The sequence below is a fragment of the Giraffa tippelskirchi genome, chromosome 8 (assembly GCF_054371585.1).
Source record: "Giraffa tippelskirchi isolate mGirTip1 chromosome 8, T2T-mGirTip1v1.2.pri, whole genome shotgun sequence".
Lineage (NCBI taxonomy): Eukaryota > Metazoa > Chordata > Mammalia > Artiodactyla > Giraffidae > Giraffa > Giraffa tippelskirchi.
The window spans coordinates 91,387,798-91,405,179 of NC_137282.1; the positions used below are offsets into that span (position 1 = coordinate 91,387,798).

General features: G+C 36.5%; 1 protein-coding gene across 2 annotated transcripts in view; it reads left to right on the forward strand.

Annotated features, from left to right (window-relative positions):
• Window positions 1–17,382, forward strand: part of ISL1 (ISL LIM homeobox 1) — a 104,768-nt gene that overhangs the window by 60,239 nt on the left and 27,147 nt on the right. The window contains exon 8 of one of the 2 annotated variants that reach the window (XM_081517326.1): window positions 3,850–4,188. The exons of the other annotated variant lie outside the window; for it this stretch is intronic. Within the exon in view, the coding sequence (XP_081373452.1) occupies window positions 3,850–4,163 (314 nt within the window). The 3' untranslated portion in view covers window positions 4,164–4,188. Of the gene's footprint in view, window positions 1–3,849; window positions 4,189–17,382 lie in introns of those variants that run through there. 2 annotated transcript variants of the gene reach the window in all.

Sequence of the window (17,382 nt, forward strand, 5' to 3'; positions counted from 1 at the left end):
GTTTGATTTGTCCATCTATTTTTGTTTCTTTGTTTTTTATATTCTATGTATGAGTGAAATCATAAAGTATTTGACTTTCTCTGTCTGACTTTTTTCATAGCATGATACCCTCAAGGTCCACCCATGTTGTCTCAAATGGCAAGATTTCATCTTTTTTATTAATGACTGAGCAGTATTCATTGTATATATTTACCACATGTTCTTTATCCAGTTATCCATTGATGATCACTTAAGTTGTTTCATATGTTGTCCATTTTAAATAATGCTGCAACAAGCACAGGTATACATTTATATATATATTTTTTTATTCTTTGGATAAATACCTAGAAGTGGAATAGCTGGATCATATGGTAGTTCTCTTCTTAATTTTTTGAGGAATCTCCTCATACTATTTTCTGTAGTGGCTGCAACAGTTTACATTCCCACCAACAGTGTATAGGGTTTCCTTTTCTGCACATCCTCATCCTCACCAACACTTGTTATTTCTTGCTCTTTTGACAGTCACTCTAACTGGCACAAGGAAATATTCCATTGTGATTTCAATCAGCATTTCCCTAATACTTAGTGACATTGAGCATCTTTTCATGTACCTATTGGCCACCTGTATATCTATTTTAGAAAGACATCGTTTCAACTCCTATGACCATTTTAAAAATCAGGTTGTTTGGTCTTTTTGTTTTTGGATAGTATGAGTTTCTTTAAAAAATATATTTGGATATTAACCCCTTATCAGATGTATAATCTACAAATATTTTCTCACATTCTGTAGGCTGCATTTTCATTTTTGTGATAGTTTCCTTTTGTGAGCAGAAGATATTTGGTTTGCTGTAGTGCCACTTGTTTATGCTTGCCTTGTTTCCTTTGCCTGAGGAGACATATCCAGAAAGATACTGCTAAGACTGGTGTCAAAGAGCATACTGCCTGTTTTCTTGTGGGAGTTTTTATGATTTCGGGTCTTACATTCAAGTCTTTAACCCATTTTAAGTTTATTTCTGTGTTTGATTTGTGATAGTGGTCTGGTTTTGATTACTATAGCTTCATGATATAGTTTGAAATCAGGAGTTTGATGCTCTCAGCTTTGTTCGTTTTTTCAAAAGAATTGCTTTGGCTCTTCAGAGTATTTTGTATTCTGTATAAATTTTACAATTTTTGGTTCTATCTCTGTGAGTAATGTTCTTGGGATTTCGGTAGGGATTGCATTGAATATAGATTGCTTTAGGTAACATCTTAATGATGTTAATTCTTGCAGTCCATGAGCACAAATATACTAATTGAGGAATTTGGGGCATGGCTTTGCAAAAATGAGATCATAGAATATATATTTTTCTTACTGTTCCTTTTAATCAGCATCTTATAGAAATTCTCATATCAACTGGGGCAGCTCTAATATATTATTTTGAGGGCTGCATATTATTTTGCTGTTGATACACTATGATTTGTTCAGCCATAATAAATCAAACTATAGAACATTCATTTTGTTTTCATTCAGTTACAGTTTGTTGCAACCCTGAACAATTTATCTGTAAATAGCCGTTTCCATATATCTTTATATACTAGTATTTGATTCCTTTAAGATATATTCCTAGGAATAGGATTGCTTGATAAAAGGGCAGCTGTATTTTTAAATTAATAACCTTTCTCAGATTACTTTCCAAAACGGCAGCAAAATGTGCATTTCACCAGCAATGTCGGGAACATATTCTCAACATATGGGAATATGCTTTTCTGAAAAATTTCCCTGTTGTTCAATTATTTTGGCAATCTGATAAAATACAGTAAATTAAGACAGCAGAAAAATGGGCATGGGAAAGTACCATAAGCAAATATCTAGCACACGTACTTAAAAAAAACACAAAGATAAATAAACTAAGATGAAATGGCAATGGACTATTACTTTACACCTAATAGATTGACAGGGTCTTCTTGGGCACTGGTCTTTTGGGATCTTTTCTGGGGACTTGGTTTTGTTGAGCCTTCACTAACATGGGCCTGCAGGCTGGAGAGCACCACTTTGTTCTCTGACTTCTCCTTCCATGTTTTACCTACCTTCTCATCCCAGAAATCCCTTCATTCGGGTGATAAAGCTGGCATTGGAGTTGGGAGAGGAGAGGAGAGATGGTTGTGTCACAAGTTATTCTTGTCCCAGAATTCCCTGGTCTTTAGGCGAAGTTCATTAAATTTAGAATTTTAGGAAGACACTAAAATGTTCTTTGAAAATGATTAAACTCATATTAGGGTGTAAAATTTTGTGCTCTTTATTATAGGGGGCAGTCTCTCAAATTTGTTAACCTCCTTGGCCCCTGAAAGTCATTAAATTGGGGCCCCTAATCTATTTGTAGCAGAGTTACTTGAGGCTCACATTCAGCGTATGTAATCTCCATGGCTGGGCTGTGTGACTAGTTTAGCAGACTGAGAGCTTCTATACACACATGATGCATCCGTGGTGAGACAGGGAGAACACCCTGTACAGTCTTCACCATCTCCCTTCTTGGAAACCACGTATGGAGAATATGGGTACATAAAGCTCACTGATAATACAGGAGATGCAGGTTTGATCCCTGCACCAGAAAGATCTCCTGGAGGAGGAAATGGCAACCCACTCCAATATTCTTTCCTGGAAAATTCCATGGATAGAAGAGCCTGGTGGGCTACAGTCCATGGAATCCCAGAGTTGAACATGACTGAGGGACTGAGCACGCACACCCAAGGAGAAAGTACCCTTGAGTCAGCTCCTGGATGGGAGCTTCTGTGGAGAAGTCCCAGGCCCATAGGAAACTTTGGGTGATTGAGAGAATAAATTCTTATGTGTTAAGCCACAGAGATTTGGGGGCTTGTTACCACAACCTATCTTAACCTACTCTGTTATACTTTTGGACCTATACTGGGGACAACTCCTATATGTAATTAATGTCTCATGGATCAACCAAGTCATTTCAATGTTCAATTACCAATACACTACATGTAACTAAGGACCACAACTAGCTCTAGACAAAAAGCAATGTGAATATTTCTGCCCTAATGTAAGCTAACATATGTTAGAAGACAGTTTCCTGGTGGTCACAGTTAAGATGGCACCAGTCATATAGAGGCAGACAAAGAACTGGGAAATATGTGATGCATTTCCAGGGAATTGCTACTTGATGCCAGCTTTTTAGTGCTCAAGTTAAGATGTTTTAAGTTTTGTAAGCCAGACAGTTTTGATGCCTAAAGTTATTTCTATTTTATTTTCTTATATTCGGTAAAGTGCTTGTAACAATGTCAGCTAGTGTGTTAGTAGTAGTCAGGAGTTTTAGGACTTCCCTGGTGGCCCAATGGTTAAGACTTTGTCTTTCAGTGGAAGGGGTGCGTGTTTGATCCCTTCTTGGCAGCTAAGATCCTGCCTGTCTTGGGACCCCCCAAAAATCATAAAAACAGAAGCAATAAAGACTTTTAAAATGATCCATGTCAAAAGTACTTTTAAAGAAAGAAAAGAGTTTTACCCATACTTGGACAAGAACTCTAAAGGGAGACTGCCACAACCATAGTGTTAGCGGTGTGACAGGTGAAAGCACTAGCTCCAAGAGGATGAAATTTGAGGAACAGAATTCTTCTTCCAGCGCTAACCTTAGACATTCTAGGTATTAAGTTAGACTTTGAAAGATAGATGGAATTTCCAAAGATTGAACTGGGCTGGGCATTCTGGGTGGAGGACAGAAGGAGCATAGAGGTAGGATAGCTATTGCTGGGTAGTCATGGGGGAGGTGCCAAGGGAAAACCCCCCTCCCATCCTTTCTTCTCTCAGTGCAGAAAGGAACAGCTACCCATGTAACTCCATCTGATTCAGGTCCCTCTTTGTGGTATGTTTTGTAGGGAACCAGGCCACTGCCCGCAAAGAGGTGTGGAAGCCAGTCCTGTATCTGTGGTATTCTCCCCCTTGCATGAAGCTGATGCAGAAGGCTGCTGTCCAGGGCCTGTCCACTCTGGTGCCTGCCGCCTCTCTGCTGCTTCCAAAGGAGCTAAGTCATCTCCTAAGCTCACTCATCTCCTTTGCCTCCCTCTCTCAATACACTGATGGGGAGGTTTTGGGTTCAGCAAAAGGGAAGGGATCCCTACAAACTTGCAGGTTAGGCTCAAGGGACCCAGAAGACTCTGCATTGGGCATAGATGGGTATGACTGTGATTAAACATCAAATGACTTTGTGTCCCAAATACTGTGTTCTTCAGGAAGCGCCTGAAGTGAGGAAGGGACAGGATTTGGGCATTTTTTGTTCCTAGTCAACTATCATCTAAACCAACAAAACCCTAAAAATAACCTCTTTAACAAGGGATAAACCACTTTCAGAACCTAGAAAATAAGGCTACTGATGATTTAAACTCCCTCAAGAGTGATTAAATGATAAATGATTAAAAACACACTTCATTAAATATATGTGTGTATGTATGTGTGTGTGTGTGTGTGTGTATAAGGATGCACATATTCTCTAATTTTGAATGGGTGAGAATTTGAATCAGCCTTTCACAATTTATCAGTACAAAGTAGGGAATTCTACTTTTAGATTCTTTGTTTTATGGTGTGTTTGCAATAACCTGAAAGTATACTGAAACGTTCTGCTTCCTAGTTCTTAAGTATACAAAGATATTCATAATAAGACTCGTATATTCAGACCAATAATAATATATCGTCCATTTAAATTCAGTAAGGGATTTTTAAGGAAAAAAAAGAAAACCAACTTTCATAACTCTATTCTATTTGTTGCGTACTAGCTTTTGAGATTTTAGGGAAAAAAATGAACATGGAAATGTCAAACTAGAACAAATTCCCCTTTTTACTCCAAGAATGCAATAGACATGAATGAACTTCCTACTGCTCAGTACACATCAGTGAACAGTAGGATAAAAACGAATACTTTGAAGATGTTCTTCCATATGAATTCTTTAGAGTTCAGCGATATTTCTCTATGTTGAATGCAAACAGGGGATAAAGAAAATACTCTTTTCTTTCTCAATGAAATACAATAGATTTTGTATTTTTGGAGGCCTCCTTCTAAAGTTTTTAATTTCAAATGTCCCAAGATTTGCTTTAGATGCTCGAAGCCCTCAACTATTGTTTTCCAGATACTTAGAGCTCTGTCTTTCTTCTGAGGATAGAGACTTGTGATAATTACTTTGTTTAATGTCTGTAGTTACTGACTAAAAGATTCAGTACTTTCCCAATCCATATATTAAATAAGTAAAGCTAAAGTCTATAACATATACGTCAATATATAAAAACATTTAATTCTACTTGCTTCTATAAGTGCCTTGAGGCAGCAATAATATAGCATGTTAAAAACCATGGTCCTTAAGATCAGCAAGTTTATAGGAAACTATTCAGGGCTAAACCTCCCCAAGTCTAAGTTTTTCATATGCAAAATAATAAGAAATAATAATTCATATTTTATCAGGGTTTTATAAGAACTAGAACTTTCATCAAGGTCATCGGTGACCTAAAACTCATCTAAGCCTCTAGTCTCAGTGCCTTAGCCACGTTTGGTGGGCTTGACCACTCCTTACTTCTTGGAAGAATTTTTTCCTCCTTAGTTTCTGGGATAGCTGTTGGCCCAATTTTGGTTTTCCTGCTTGCTCACTGGCTACTTCCTCTAGCAGATTCTTATTCTAAGAAAGTATAATTTGACTTATCAGGTAGAACTTCATAGACCACCTCTAGGCTGGCCATAAGCTGATAAGACCCAGAATTCTGTTATCAGCCAGATCTTTCTCTTAAGTTCCAGCATCATGTGTATAACTCCATACCTCACATATGGATGCCTAATGAACATTGCAGGATTAACATGAGGCAAATAAACTACTAATAATCCCTTTAAGCCTTTTACATCTCAGTTAATGGTACCATCCTCCATCTAGTTTCTAAGACCAAAATCCTAGGAGTAATTGTTTATTGTTTTTTTCTCACACCCCATACTTCAGTAAATTCAATTAACTCTGCCTCTAAGATGTATCCAATTATCATCATTTCTTCTGCTACAATCCCAATTCAAGTCACTATTTCACTTGCCTATCAATCACAACCATCTCTAACTGTTTTCTCTACAACCACACTTGCCTTGTTGTAGAACCTTTCCACCTAACAGCTAAAGTGATCTTTTTTAAAAAATTTAGAAAAATTTACAGCCCTCAGAATGGGGGAAAAAAACATTTTCAAATAAAGCAACTGACAAAGGATTAATCTCCAAAATACACAAGCAACTCAGTATCAAAAAAACAAACAACCCATCCCAGTTAAAAAATGGGCAGAAAACCTAAACATGTTTCTCTAAAGAAGACATAATAGCTAGCCAACAAACACATGAAAAGATGCTCAACATTGCTCATTTTTAGGGAAGTGCAAATCAAAACTACAATGAGATATCACCTCATACTAGTCAGAATGGCCATCATCAAAATATCTACAAACAATAAATCCTGGAGAGAATGTGGAGAAAAAGGAACCCTCTTTCACTGTGGGTAGGAATGTAAATTAATACAACCAATATAGAGAATAGTATGAAGGTTCGTTAAGAAACTAGGAATAAAACTACTATATTACCCAGCAATCCCACAAGTGGCCATATGCTCCAAGAAAACCATAATTCAAAAAGGTACATGCACCCCAATGTTCATTGCAACACTATTTACAATAGCCAGGACATGGAAGCAACCTAGATGTCCATCAACAGGTGAATGGATAAAGAAGATGTGGTATGTACATATAATGGAATATTACTCAACCATAAAAAAGGAATGAAATAGGGCCATTTGTAGTGATGTGGATGAACCTAGAGTCTGTCATACAGAATGAAGTAAGTCAGAAAGAGAAAAAAAAATTGTATATTAACACATATATATGGAATCTAGAAAAATGGTACTGATGAACCTATTTGTAGGGTTGCAATAGAGACACAGATGTAGAAAATGGATTTGTGGATACAGCAAGGGAAGGAGGGAGTGGGACAAATTGAGATAGTAGCATTGACATATATACACTACCATGTGTAAAATAGCAACTAGTAGGAAGCTGCTGTATCTCACAGGAAACTCAGCTTGGTGCTCTATGATGATCTAGGGGGGTGAGATGAGGGGTGGGAGGGAGGCTCAAGAGGGAGGAGCTCTATGTATACTTACAGTTAATCTATATTGTTGTACAGCAGAAACTAACATGATATTAAGTACATGGGATTTTTCAGGCAAGAATACTGGAGTGGATAGCCATATTTTTCTCCAGGGAATCTTCCCAACCCAGGGATGGAACCCAGGCCTCCTGCATTGCAAGCAGACTCTTTACCATCGAGCCACCAGGGAAGCTATAAAGCAAGCATACTCCAATTAAAAAGAAAAAAATTTTAAAAAGATATTGGAATATAGTAAATTTACAATGTTATGTTAGTTTCAGATGTACAGTGAAGTGAATCAGTTATTGTTGTTGCTCAGTCACTAAGTCATGCCTGACTGTTTGTGATCCCATGGATTATAGCACGTCAGACTCCTTTGTCCTCCACTATCTCCCAGAGTTTGCTCAAATTCTTATGATTATACATATATTCACTTTTTTTAGAATAAGTGGGGGGAAAATTGGGAAATTGGGATTGACACATACACACCACTGTATATAAAATAAGTAACTAATAAAGACCCACTGAATAGCACAGGAAACTCTACTCAATACTCTGTAATGACCTATATTGGTAAAGTGATCTTTTCATAGCACTAACATGATCTGTTTAAAGCCTTTGACTGGGTTGCCATTATAATTAAATTCATTTCCAAATTCCCAACAAGCCTTCTCATGATATAGTCCTTGCCTACCTGACAGATCGTATATCCTTGCTTTCTGTATTTCATTGATTTTGCTCCAGAATCCTGGTCTTTGTTCTGTATGTCACATTTTTTTCCTATCCAGAAGCTTTGACCACATTCTTGGATGCTTGTTTCCAAATTTGTTATGGGTGCCTTCTTCTCATTTGTTCAGGAGTTGATTCAAATATTGCCTTCTTAGGGAAGTTGTCCCTAAGTTTCCTAATGAAAGCAGCTCTCCAACTTACTCTCTAGAAGGTTACTCTATTTTTGTTGTTTGGGATATAGCACTTACTAACACCGGAAATTATTTAGTTATGTCTTTATTTGTCACCTGCATCCCCTATCCTCACCACTAGAATATAAGCTCCTTGTGGTCAAAAAATTTAGTTTCCCATATTTTGCTGTAAAAACAGTGGCTACCAGTATGCCTGGTGTGTTGTAAGGGATGAATAAGTGGGTTAACTGGAGTTGTTGCTGTAGTGTTGTGTTGTATTGCTGAAGTTCAAACACTCACTAATGGATGCATTAGTGGAGATGGTCTAGTAATAATTTCTACCTTTTTTTAGTTTTAGTTTCAGAAGGTGTTAGCTATTGACTGCAGTTATTATTATGCAGAAATTTTGGTTAACCCTGATTCCGTTGGTAAAGGGAAGACTGGTAACTAAGGGTTGTGTGTGACTTACACACCTGCAGTTACCATCAATATACATAATCTCTGAGCCACAGAAACTCAAGGTCCTCGAGATCAGCTGGTTGAACCAACTCAGATTAAAGGCAGTAGATTAAGTAGAACTTTACCCCCAAATAAATAGCTTTATTAATTACTGAGAAGTGTAATTAATTATTGGAGAGGGAAATGGCAACCCACTCCAGTATTCTTGCCTGGGAAATCCCATTTTCAGAGGAGCCTGGCGGGCTCCAGTCAATGTCGTTGCGAGGGTCAGACATGACATAGTGACTAAGCCACCGCCACCACCCTAATGAATTATTCCACTGATGAATCTTCCTGCTTTTGGCGTCAGCCGGGGTTTACTCTTCGGTCCGTCACTCTTCCTGCTCCGTCCTCCCCAGTTTCCTCTATTTACTTTGGTAAAGTGGTTATTTAGTCATTTGAGTTTTTGCTTCTTTTTGTTAGTGTTCTTGGAAAATGTACAGACTGACTCTATTGTTAACATACTCTTCTATGTAGTGTCAGAATCCACTTTCATTTAGAGTATTATAGTCCAAATATGGATTTCATATTTCTTTGCAATACTGAATTTATTAAAATGAACCTTTAATGGCTTAAAAACCCTGAGGAAAAGTTAGCTGATTTTTATTTTGGAATTACTATTATTTTTTAGTCTTAAGAGATTACATCTTGATTATAATTGTTACTATGTGGAAATGTTGGTTAGGCCAATTTTATTTTAGAAATATTTTAGAATTATTTTCTGTGAAAATGTAAGCCATCTTTTTTGCCAAACAGAATTCAGGTATAGTGAGAACCTGAATTCCTAAGATTTGATGGTTCTTTCCAGGTGATTAATTCCATGCACTAGATCCTCTACATTGATAAACCTCATGAAAATGCTATAGTTGGTTGAAAATCTGACTTCATGCTCCATCCTGCTTTTTACCTTTGTATCAGACTAAATTAGTAAGTGGGTCCATATATAAATACAGCTAATCAACTAAGAATTGATATTTTTATTTCTCTCTTAAAATTTATTGTATATGTGTCATTTTGCTAGTAGTATCTTTTATTCTTTTTTAAAAAATAGAATATTCAAAGGTAGGTGAAAAGAAATTTTGAGTATAGAAAAAAAACAAACCTGAGGGACATCAGACCGGGGGAGAAAAAAGAAAAGCTCTTGTTCTTAAATCCACTTGGATTAACTGTGTGAGGATAGAGGGTAAACTCTTCTCAGTGCTGTCTGGAGACCTAAATGGGAAGGAAATCCAGGAAAGAAGGGGTATATATACACATAGATAGTTGATTCACTTTGTTGTACACTAGAAACTAACACAACATTGTAAAGCAACTATACTCCAATAAAAATTAATTTAAAAAAAACAAACTATAATGTGCATTTGCTACTGGCTCCTACGATAGTAGGAAAGCAAGAATAAAACAAGAATGGCTGGATCAACTGCTTAGGAATTTGAAACCACAGGATATTGTAGTCCTTTGGGATTCTAAATATTCAGGCATCTGTTAGGTAGCAGATTCAGCTAAACACGGATCATCAAAGGAATACCAAAATTATGTTGAGGACAAGTTTATAATCCATAAAAAAGAAAATCAGTCACTGGGGACGTTATCCTGGAAGAATGTAACTATTATAACTGTGCTACTAAGTTAGAAGTTCTTGGAAAAAAATATTTCCAGAAATTTAACTCCTTCACCTCTCCTTCCCAGCCTGCCTTGCCAAAAAGAATACCAACTGGAGGGGTAGAGTCTGGCTTGAGAAAATCAAGTTGGAATATATATATAAAAAAACATTCATCATTAGGTATTAGTGGACTATCCCAAATGAAGTGTAATTTAGGACAGTTACCTCAATTATTTTCTATCTATGTTTTATAGTCACAAAGTTCAGTTCAGTTCAGTTTAGTTCAGTCTCTCAGTCGTGTCCGACTCTTTGCGACCCCATGAACCTCAGTACTCCAGGCCTCCCTGTCCATCACCAACTCCCTGAGTCCACCCAAACCCATGTCCATCGAGTCGGTGATGCCATCCAGCCATCTCATCCTCTGTCGTCTCCTTCTCTTCCTGCCCTCAATCTTTTCCAGCATCAGGGTCTTTTCCAATGAGTCAGCTCTTCGCATGAGGTGGCCAAAGTATTGGAGTTTCAGCTTCAACATCAGTCCTTCCAATGAACACCCAGGACTGATCTCCTTTAGGATGGACTGGTTGGATCTCCTTGCAGTCCAAGGGACTCTCAAGAGTCTTCTCCAACACCACAGTTCAAAAGCATCAATTCTTCCGCCCTCAGCTTTCTTTTAGTCCAACTCTCACATCCATACATGACCGCTGGAAAGACCATAGCCTTGACTAGACGGACCTTTGTTGGCAAGGTAATGTCTCTGCTTTTAAATATGCTGTCTAGGTTGGTCATAACTTTCCTTCCAAGGAGTAAGCGTCTTTTAATTTCATGGCTGCAGTCACCATCTGCAGTGATTTTGGAGCCCAGAAAAATAAAGTCAGCCACTGTTTCCACTGTTTCCCCATCTATCTGCCATGAAGTGATGCCATGATCTAAGTCTTTTGAAATATTTTCTTTCCTTAAATTGTCTTTTAAATCATAGATTTCTAGAAGAACAAATTGAAATGGGAAGCCTAATCTTTAAAGGTAGATGTAATATAGAATGGAATTCCAAATAAGGAAAGCTTAAAATGGGGTGGAATCTCACACTAACATCACTCTGTTGTCTCAGTAACTTTAAGAGTATTCCTTCTTTCATTCAACAAACACTTGCTAAACAAGAAGTATGTGCTAGGTTTTAAGACTATATTACCGAAGAAAAAAATGAGCAAAAATACCTGTTTCTATGGATCCTCCCTCCTCATAGGAAGGAAAGTGTTTGGAATTACAAGCTTGACAGAGGGAGGAGTCTTCCAGGAAAGGGTGATATATATCATATTCACTCATCTACCCCTTTCCTCTTTAATGGTAGCGATCCTCTCAGCAAAATGCTTTTTGGAGTATATCATATTTGATTTGTCTTTGCCCTTATTGCTTTTCACCAAATAATGAACCAGCATGAACCTTTACACATTTGATAAAGTGGGAAAAATTGGAAAATGCATACAGCTACTTTATATTTGCTTACTTGTGGGTTTCTATGGTCACTGATCCTTTGTCTCTTATACTGCTGGTGGGTCCGCAAATCCAGGAGAGTTTAGAGAAACCAAGTACATGCTGAGGATGCTTTGTTAAAGGATTAAGTGGACGAGAAAAAGTCAGTTAAAAGTCAGCTCTTTTACAAAATGCATCATGGATCATAATTTGAATTTATTCTACCACCAAGATTCTTCTCAATAACACATAGAAGCCTTCTCTCTCTCTCTCTCTCTTTTAGATATCTCTTTTGTCTGCATTGACCAATTTGAGCTCCCAATTTATAGAGCCCCTTGAGAAGTTTCCTAGCAAATCAGAAAAATTACTTCTCTGGTGGAAGCCAAAATATGGCTCTGATGCACAGCTGCTTTACCTGTAGATGATAAATTACAGCCTTCGTGTTATCGCCATTTAAGACTTTTTCACCTCTAGTTGCTATTGCACATAAGTTGGGTATCATTGCTGTCCTTTGATTCCTTTCTCCTGTTGGTACCTTTACCTCCTGATCATTTTATTGCTCACTGACAGCTCAATTAGCTGTTCCTCAAATTAATCAATTCTGAGAGTTGTATGATTTAGTTTGGTGTGGGGAGGAAGTTAAAAACATTTGCTGACATAGGTTTGGGTGCCTATCTGTAATTTTGACATTGGGGACTTCCAACAAATTTGGCACAGGTAAAAGACATTAAAGCTCTAACCCTTCTGAAAACTCCCAGGGCTTATTTTAATGGGTTAGGCATAGTCTTACCATATAGCTCAGTTGGAGCCTTCATATTTACTTTTACAGCTCTCCTCTTTAAGGGAGAATGTTCACAATGGAAAACAGCAGCAAGAGTTAGAAGACTTTAAAAAGGAAGCTGTTAATGCAGCAGTAAAACTTGGCCAGGTAAATTTTTTTCTCTTATTAGGTTTCAATAATCTTTAGTATTATGATTTATCCAAAACAGACTAGCATTGAATGCAAGCTTTCAGTTTTTCAGAAATTATGATATGCTTGTCTCTCTATTTTAACTTGAATAACTGTACTCTGGGCTTGAATGTCAATAATTCTTTTATTAACAGTTTTAGAATAAGAATATCAGAAGTAAATGTTTGAGCTATACCATTAGTTAGGTTTTCTAAAGATTTACTGAACTTAAAATTAATTAAATCTCTTTAACAGCTCCATAAGTATAGAAACATGAGCTCCTATATTTATGTATTTTTCTTTTAAAAAACTGTATTATGAAAATTTCCAAACCCAACCAAAAGTAGAATGTACAGTAAACCTCATGTATCTGTCACCCGGCTTATACAACCATCAACCTTTTGCCATTCATATTTATGTTTCTAATAATATGATTACTAGATATCCACAAGAAGAAGAATCTTCATGCGCTATTTTTTTTAAATGCTAGTAAGATTCCTTAGTTTGTAAAAGACTGTAATTTGGGGTGAATTTCATTTTTAAAAGTAGAATATGAATTGTGGAACACCAACCCAGATATGCTATGTTGGCTGAATTTTAAAAAGTAGTTCCTATTTCTGCTTTTCGTAGCTATTATTTAAAATATTGGTGGAGTATGAAGTTTTGTTTTCTAAATGTCAGCTGTTCCTTTCTTTATTCCTGGTTCAAAGCCAGCATTGTCAGAAAGGAGACAAGCTGGCAACTAGCCTAAATACCAGTGGGAAGGCATCGTCTCTTTTGGACTTATATTCTTAAATACCACCTTAAAAATCTGTAGATAATTAGTGCTGCAATCTTGAAAATATTAATTAAGAAAAGAGCTAATAATTACTATGTTTGAAACTGAAAGTGATATAATTAGACTTAACTGTGAGGTTTTTATTTGAAATTGATTAAGACCTTCAATGAATTACTTGGCAAAGAGTGATTTCCCATTTCTATTAAGTCTTTACTGGTTAATAAAATATCAACAGGCCCAGAGTCTGTTTGCTTATAGATTTTTTTGTCTTATTCTATCTCATTTTAATTATTTATGGGTAAAATATTTTATTTATGATGATGAAACTTAGCAGAGCTGGTCAAATGTGGTTGACAAAAAGCGGATACATTCAATTACACTCTCAAAAAGAGCTCTAAGCATACAGACCTTTTCTTTACTGACATCATATTTTGTACAAATCGACTTTAAGTTTTTCTCAAATCATTGTCCATGCATGTTAAATAATGCTTTCAGGGTTTCCTCCCCCGTCTCATAACAAAGAAATGGTGAATTAGAAAAAGAGCTCAAGCTGAATGATGCCATGTTCAATGGCTCAGTGTTGACAGGTGGGTGATGGGTTAGGAGGGTTGGCTGCAGACAGTACCCTTGCTTGGGTGGATGAAGAGAGATCCCTGTGAAATACACCACCCTGCTCTGCCTTCAGAGAACGTAACCACATCAGTCAGCCCCTGTTGCCTGAACCTATGAGGTCATCGTTATTACTTCATTTTTTATTCCTATATAATCCAGGCTGAACTTCAGAAGCCTTTCTGCTTTTCCCATCACAAGTTACTACTCTGAAACATGGAAATAATCTGAGAGATCTTTTATGAAACATATATGCTTCTATTCATTCTAAGTACACAGTTGAAGCAACAGACTCATTTTCTGAGCAAAAGAGCCACCAAATTTAAATCAGCTTCAGGTGAATGAAATAGTGTCGTTCCATAAAAATAATCCTCTGGATAAAGAAGACAGATACATAATGCTAATGGAACAAGGATGGGAAAGAAAGATGGGGTTTGGTGAGAATGAAAAAAGTTTGAAAGAAAATAATTCCTGAACTAATGAAAAAGTGCCAGAGATTGTTAATATCATTAATGCACACAAATCATTTTAAACAATAGTGAATTTCTACACCTTTTAAAAATGGTTAGAAATATGGCCTCTGAAGTTTGGATGTGGATACAAATCCCAACACCAACTCCTGTGAGCTATAATATCTCTACCTTGCTTCCACCCATGGCAGGGATTAGCAATTCTTTTTTTTTTTTCTTTGTAGCTTTTCCTCTTTATTCTAGCTTTTTGTAGAATTTCTAAGGATCTGAGTTCCTGTCTCAAATGACACATACTTTGTTTGCTCAGTTGTAATCTCCTTTTTTATTTTCTTATTTTAATGTAAAGTTTTTTTAAATTTTTAATTAATTTTTATTGGAGCACAGTTGATTTACAATGCTCTTTTAGCTCCTGTTGTACAGCAAAGTGAATCAGTTATACATATACATACATCTACTCTTTTTGGGGGGTTCTTTTCCCATATAGGTCATTAGAGAGGATTGAGTAGAGTTCTCTGTGCTATACAGTAGGTTCATATTAGTTATCTATTTTAGATATACTGATAGTAGTGTGTATACATCAAGCCCAATCTCCCAACTTCCTGCTTTCCCCCTTTCTCCCTTAGTAACCATAAATTTTTTCCTACGTCTCTGACTGTTTTGTAAATAAGTTCATTTGTGCCATTTTTCTTAGATTCCACATATAAGCAATATCATATGATGTTAATCTTTCTCTGTCTGACTTACTCTGCAACTTCCCTGGTGGCTCAAATAGTAAAGAATCCGTCTGCAATGCATGAGACCCGAGTTCGATCTCTGGGTTGGGAAGATCCCCTGGAGAAGGGAATGGCTACCCACTCCAGCATTCTTGCCTGGAGAATCCCACGGACAGAGGAGCCTGGCGGGCTACAGTCCATGGGGTCCCAAAGAATTCGACACGAGGGAGCAACTAAGCACGCACATATATCTGACTTACTTCACTTATTATGACAATCTTTAAGTCCGTTCATGTCACTGCAAATAGCATTATTTCATTTTTTATACTGCTGTAAAAAAGATATGGTACATAAATACTGTTTTATATCTTTATTCATTTATCCGTTGATGTACATGTAGGTTGCTTCCATGTCCTGGCTTTGCAAATAGTGTTGCAATGAACATTGGGGAGCATGTGTCATTTAGGATCATATTTTTCTATGGATATATGCCCAGGAGTGGAATTGCAGGGTCATATGGTAGCTCTGTTTTTAATTTTTTAAAGACCCTCCATATTGTTCCCCACAGTGACTGTACCAGTTTACATTCCCACCAAGAGTATAGTTGGATTCCCTTTTCTCCACACCCTCTCTAGCATTTATTGTTTGTAGATTTTTAAATTATGGCCATTCTGACCAATGTGAGGTGATATTTTGTTATAGTTTTGGTTTGCATTTCTCTCATAATTGGTGATATTGAGCATCTTCTCATGTAATTCTTTTTATTGTGGTATAATTGATATTATGTTAGCATCAGGTATTCAACATAATTGTTCAATATATGTATACATTCTGAAAGGATCACCATAAGTCTAGTTAACATCCATCACCACACATAATTATATCTATTTTACTTGTGATAAGAACTTTTAAAATCTATTTTTAACAACTTTTGAATATATAATACGATATTATTAACTATATTCACCATGCTGGATGAAATTGGCAAAAATCTTCTTTGAAGGGCCAGATAGTGAATACTTTAGGCTTTGCGGGCAGCACTGTCTCTTTCATAAATACTCAACTCTGCTGTTGTCTTGTGAAAGCAGCCGTAGATATTATATAAATGAATGAGCATAATGTGTTCCAATAAAGCCTTATTCATGACTATGGAAATTTGATTGTCATATGATTTTTATGTGTGACAAAATATTCCTTTGAATTTCTTTTCACTATTCAAAACTAACACCAAATTTAGCTTGTGGAGCAAACAAGAGGAAGCCCAGGTGCCTGGATTTAGCTTGTGGTTTTCTGAAACCTGATCTTTGACCGTGATTTTCAAAGTGTGGCGCATATACCAGCAGTACTAGCATTTCTTAGAATCTTCTTCAAAATGCAAATTCTCAGGTTTTCCCCTAGACCTCCTGAATCAGAAAGTCTTGGGTGGATGCAGCAAGTGTTAGAACAAGCATGCTAGGTGACTCATGCAGGATTAAGTTTGAGAACCACTGATGTATTGATAATACTTCTTAACTGCTCTGAGTTCTTGTGCAAATTAGTAAGATACAACTGACAGTGCTTAGCAGGATGCTGACCACCTCAGTAGTGCTAAATACCTGTTTGCTATTGTAATTAAGGTTGAAGAAAGTTGGTTTTGATTTTGATCATATTTTTTCTTTTTAAAAAGGTGACTATGTACAGTCACCTTTGCAAGAATTCCAAAAGCAAACTAATGTGAAAGAAAATAAAAGCAGATAATTCCAATCTTCTTTGATTAAACTTATAAACATGAGGATTAAGAAATTCAACTCTTGACAATGTGATAGACAATGATTTTCTTGGGAAAACAGAATTCCTTTATTGTTACTATTGTACTTCTTTTGACTTGTTAGTTATTAGAAAATGATAGAAATAAAGTTTGTGGTGTGACAAATCTTATATCTGAAGAAATTCTTGCTAAAAAAGCAAATTCTGAATTTATATTTAATAGGACAAAACACCTACCACACAGTGCTCCACAAATGTGTGAGCACAAGGAATACCCCTGGCTATTTCCACCTGGTTTGTGATAGTTATGCTGACAGACCCATCATAGGCTCAGGTTCAGATAGGTTTGAGTAGTGGAAAGGCACAGGCAACAATAGTATTATCTCACAAAATAATTCATGTTTGTATTATATAGAACTAATGTCATGGAAACCTACTTTTTTTAGGGATGCCTCCATTATTATGAACTGTGTGTTTTGAAACATAAATAAATAAAGGAAAATGAAAGAAGACAGTACTTATA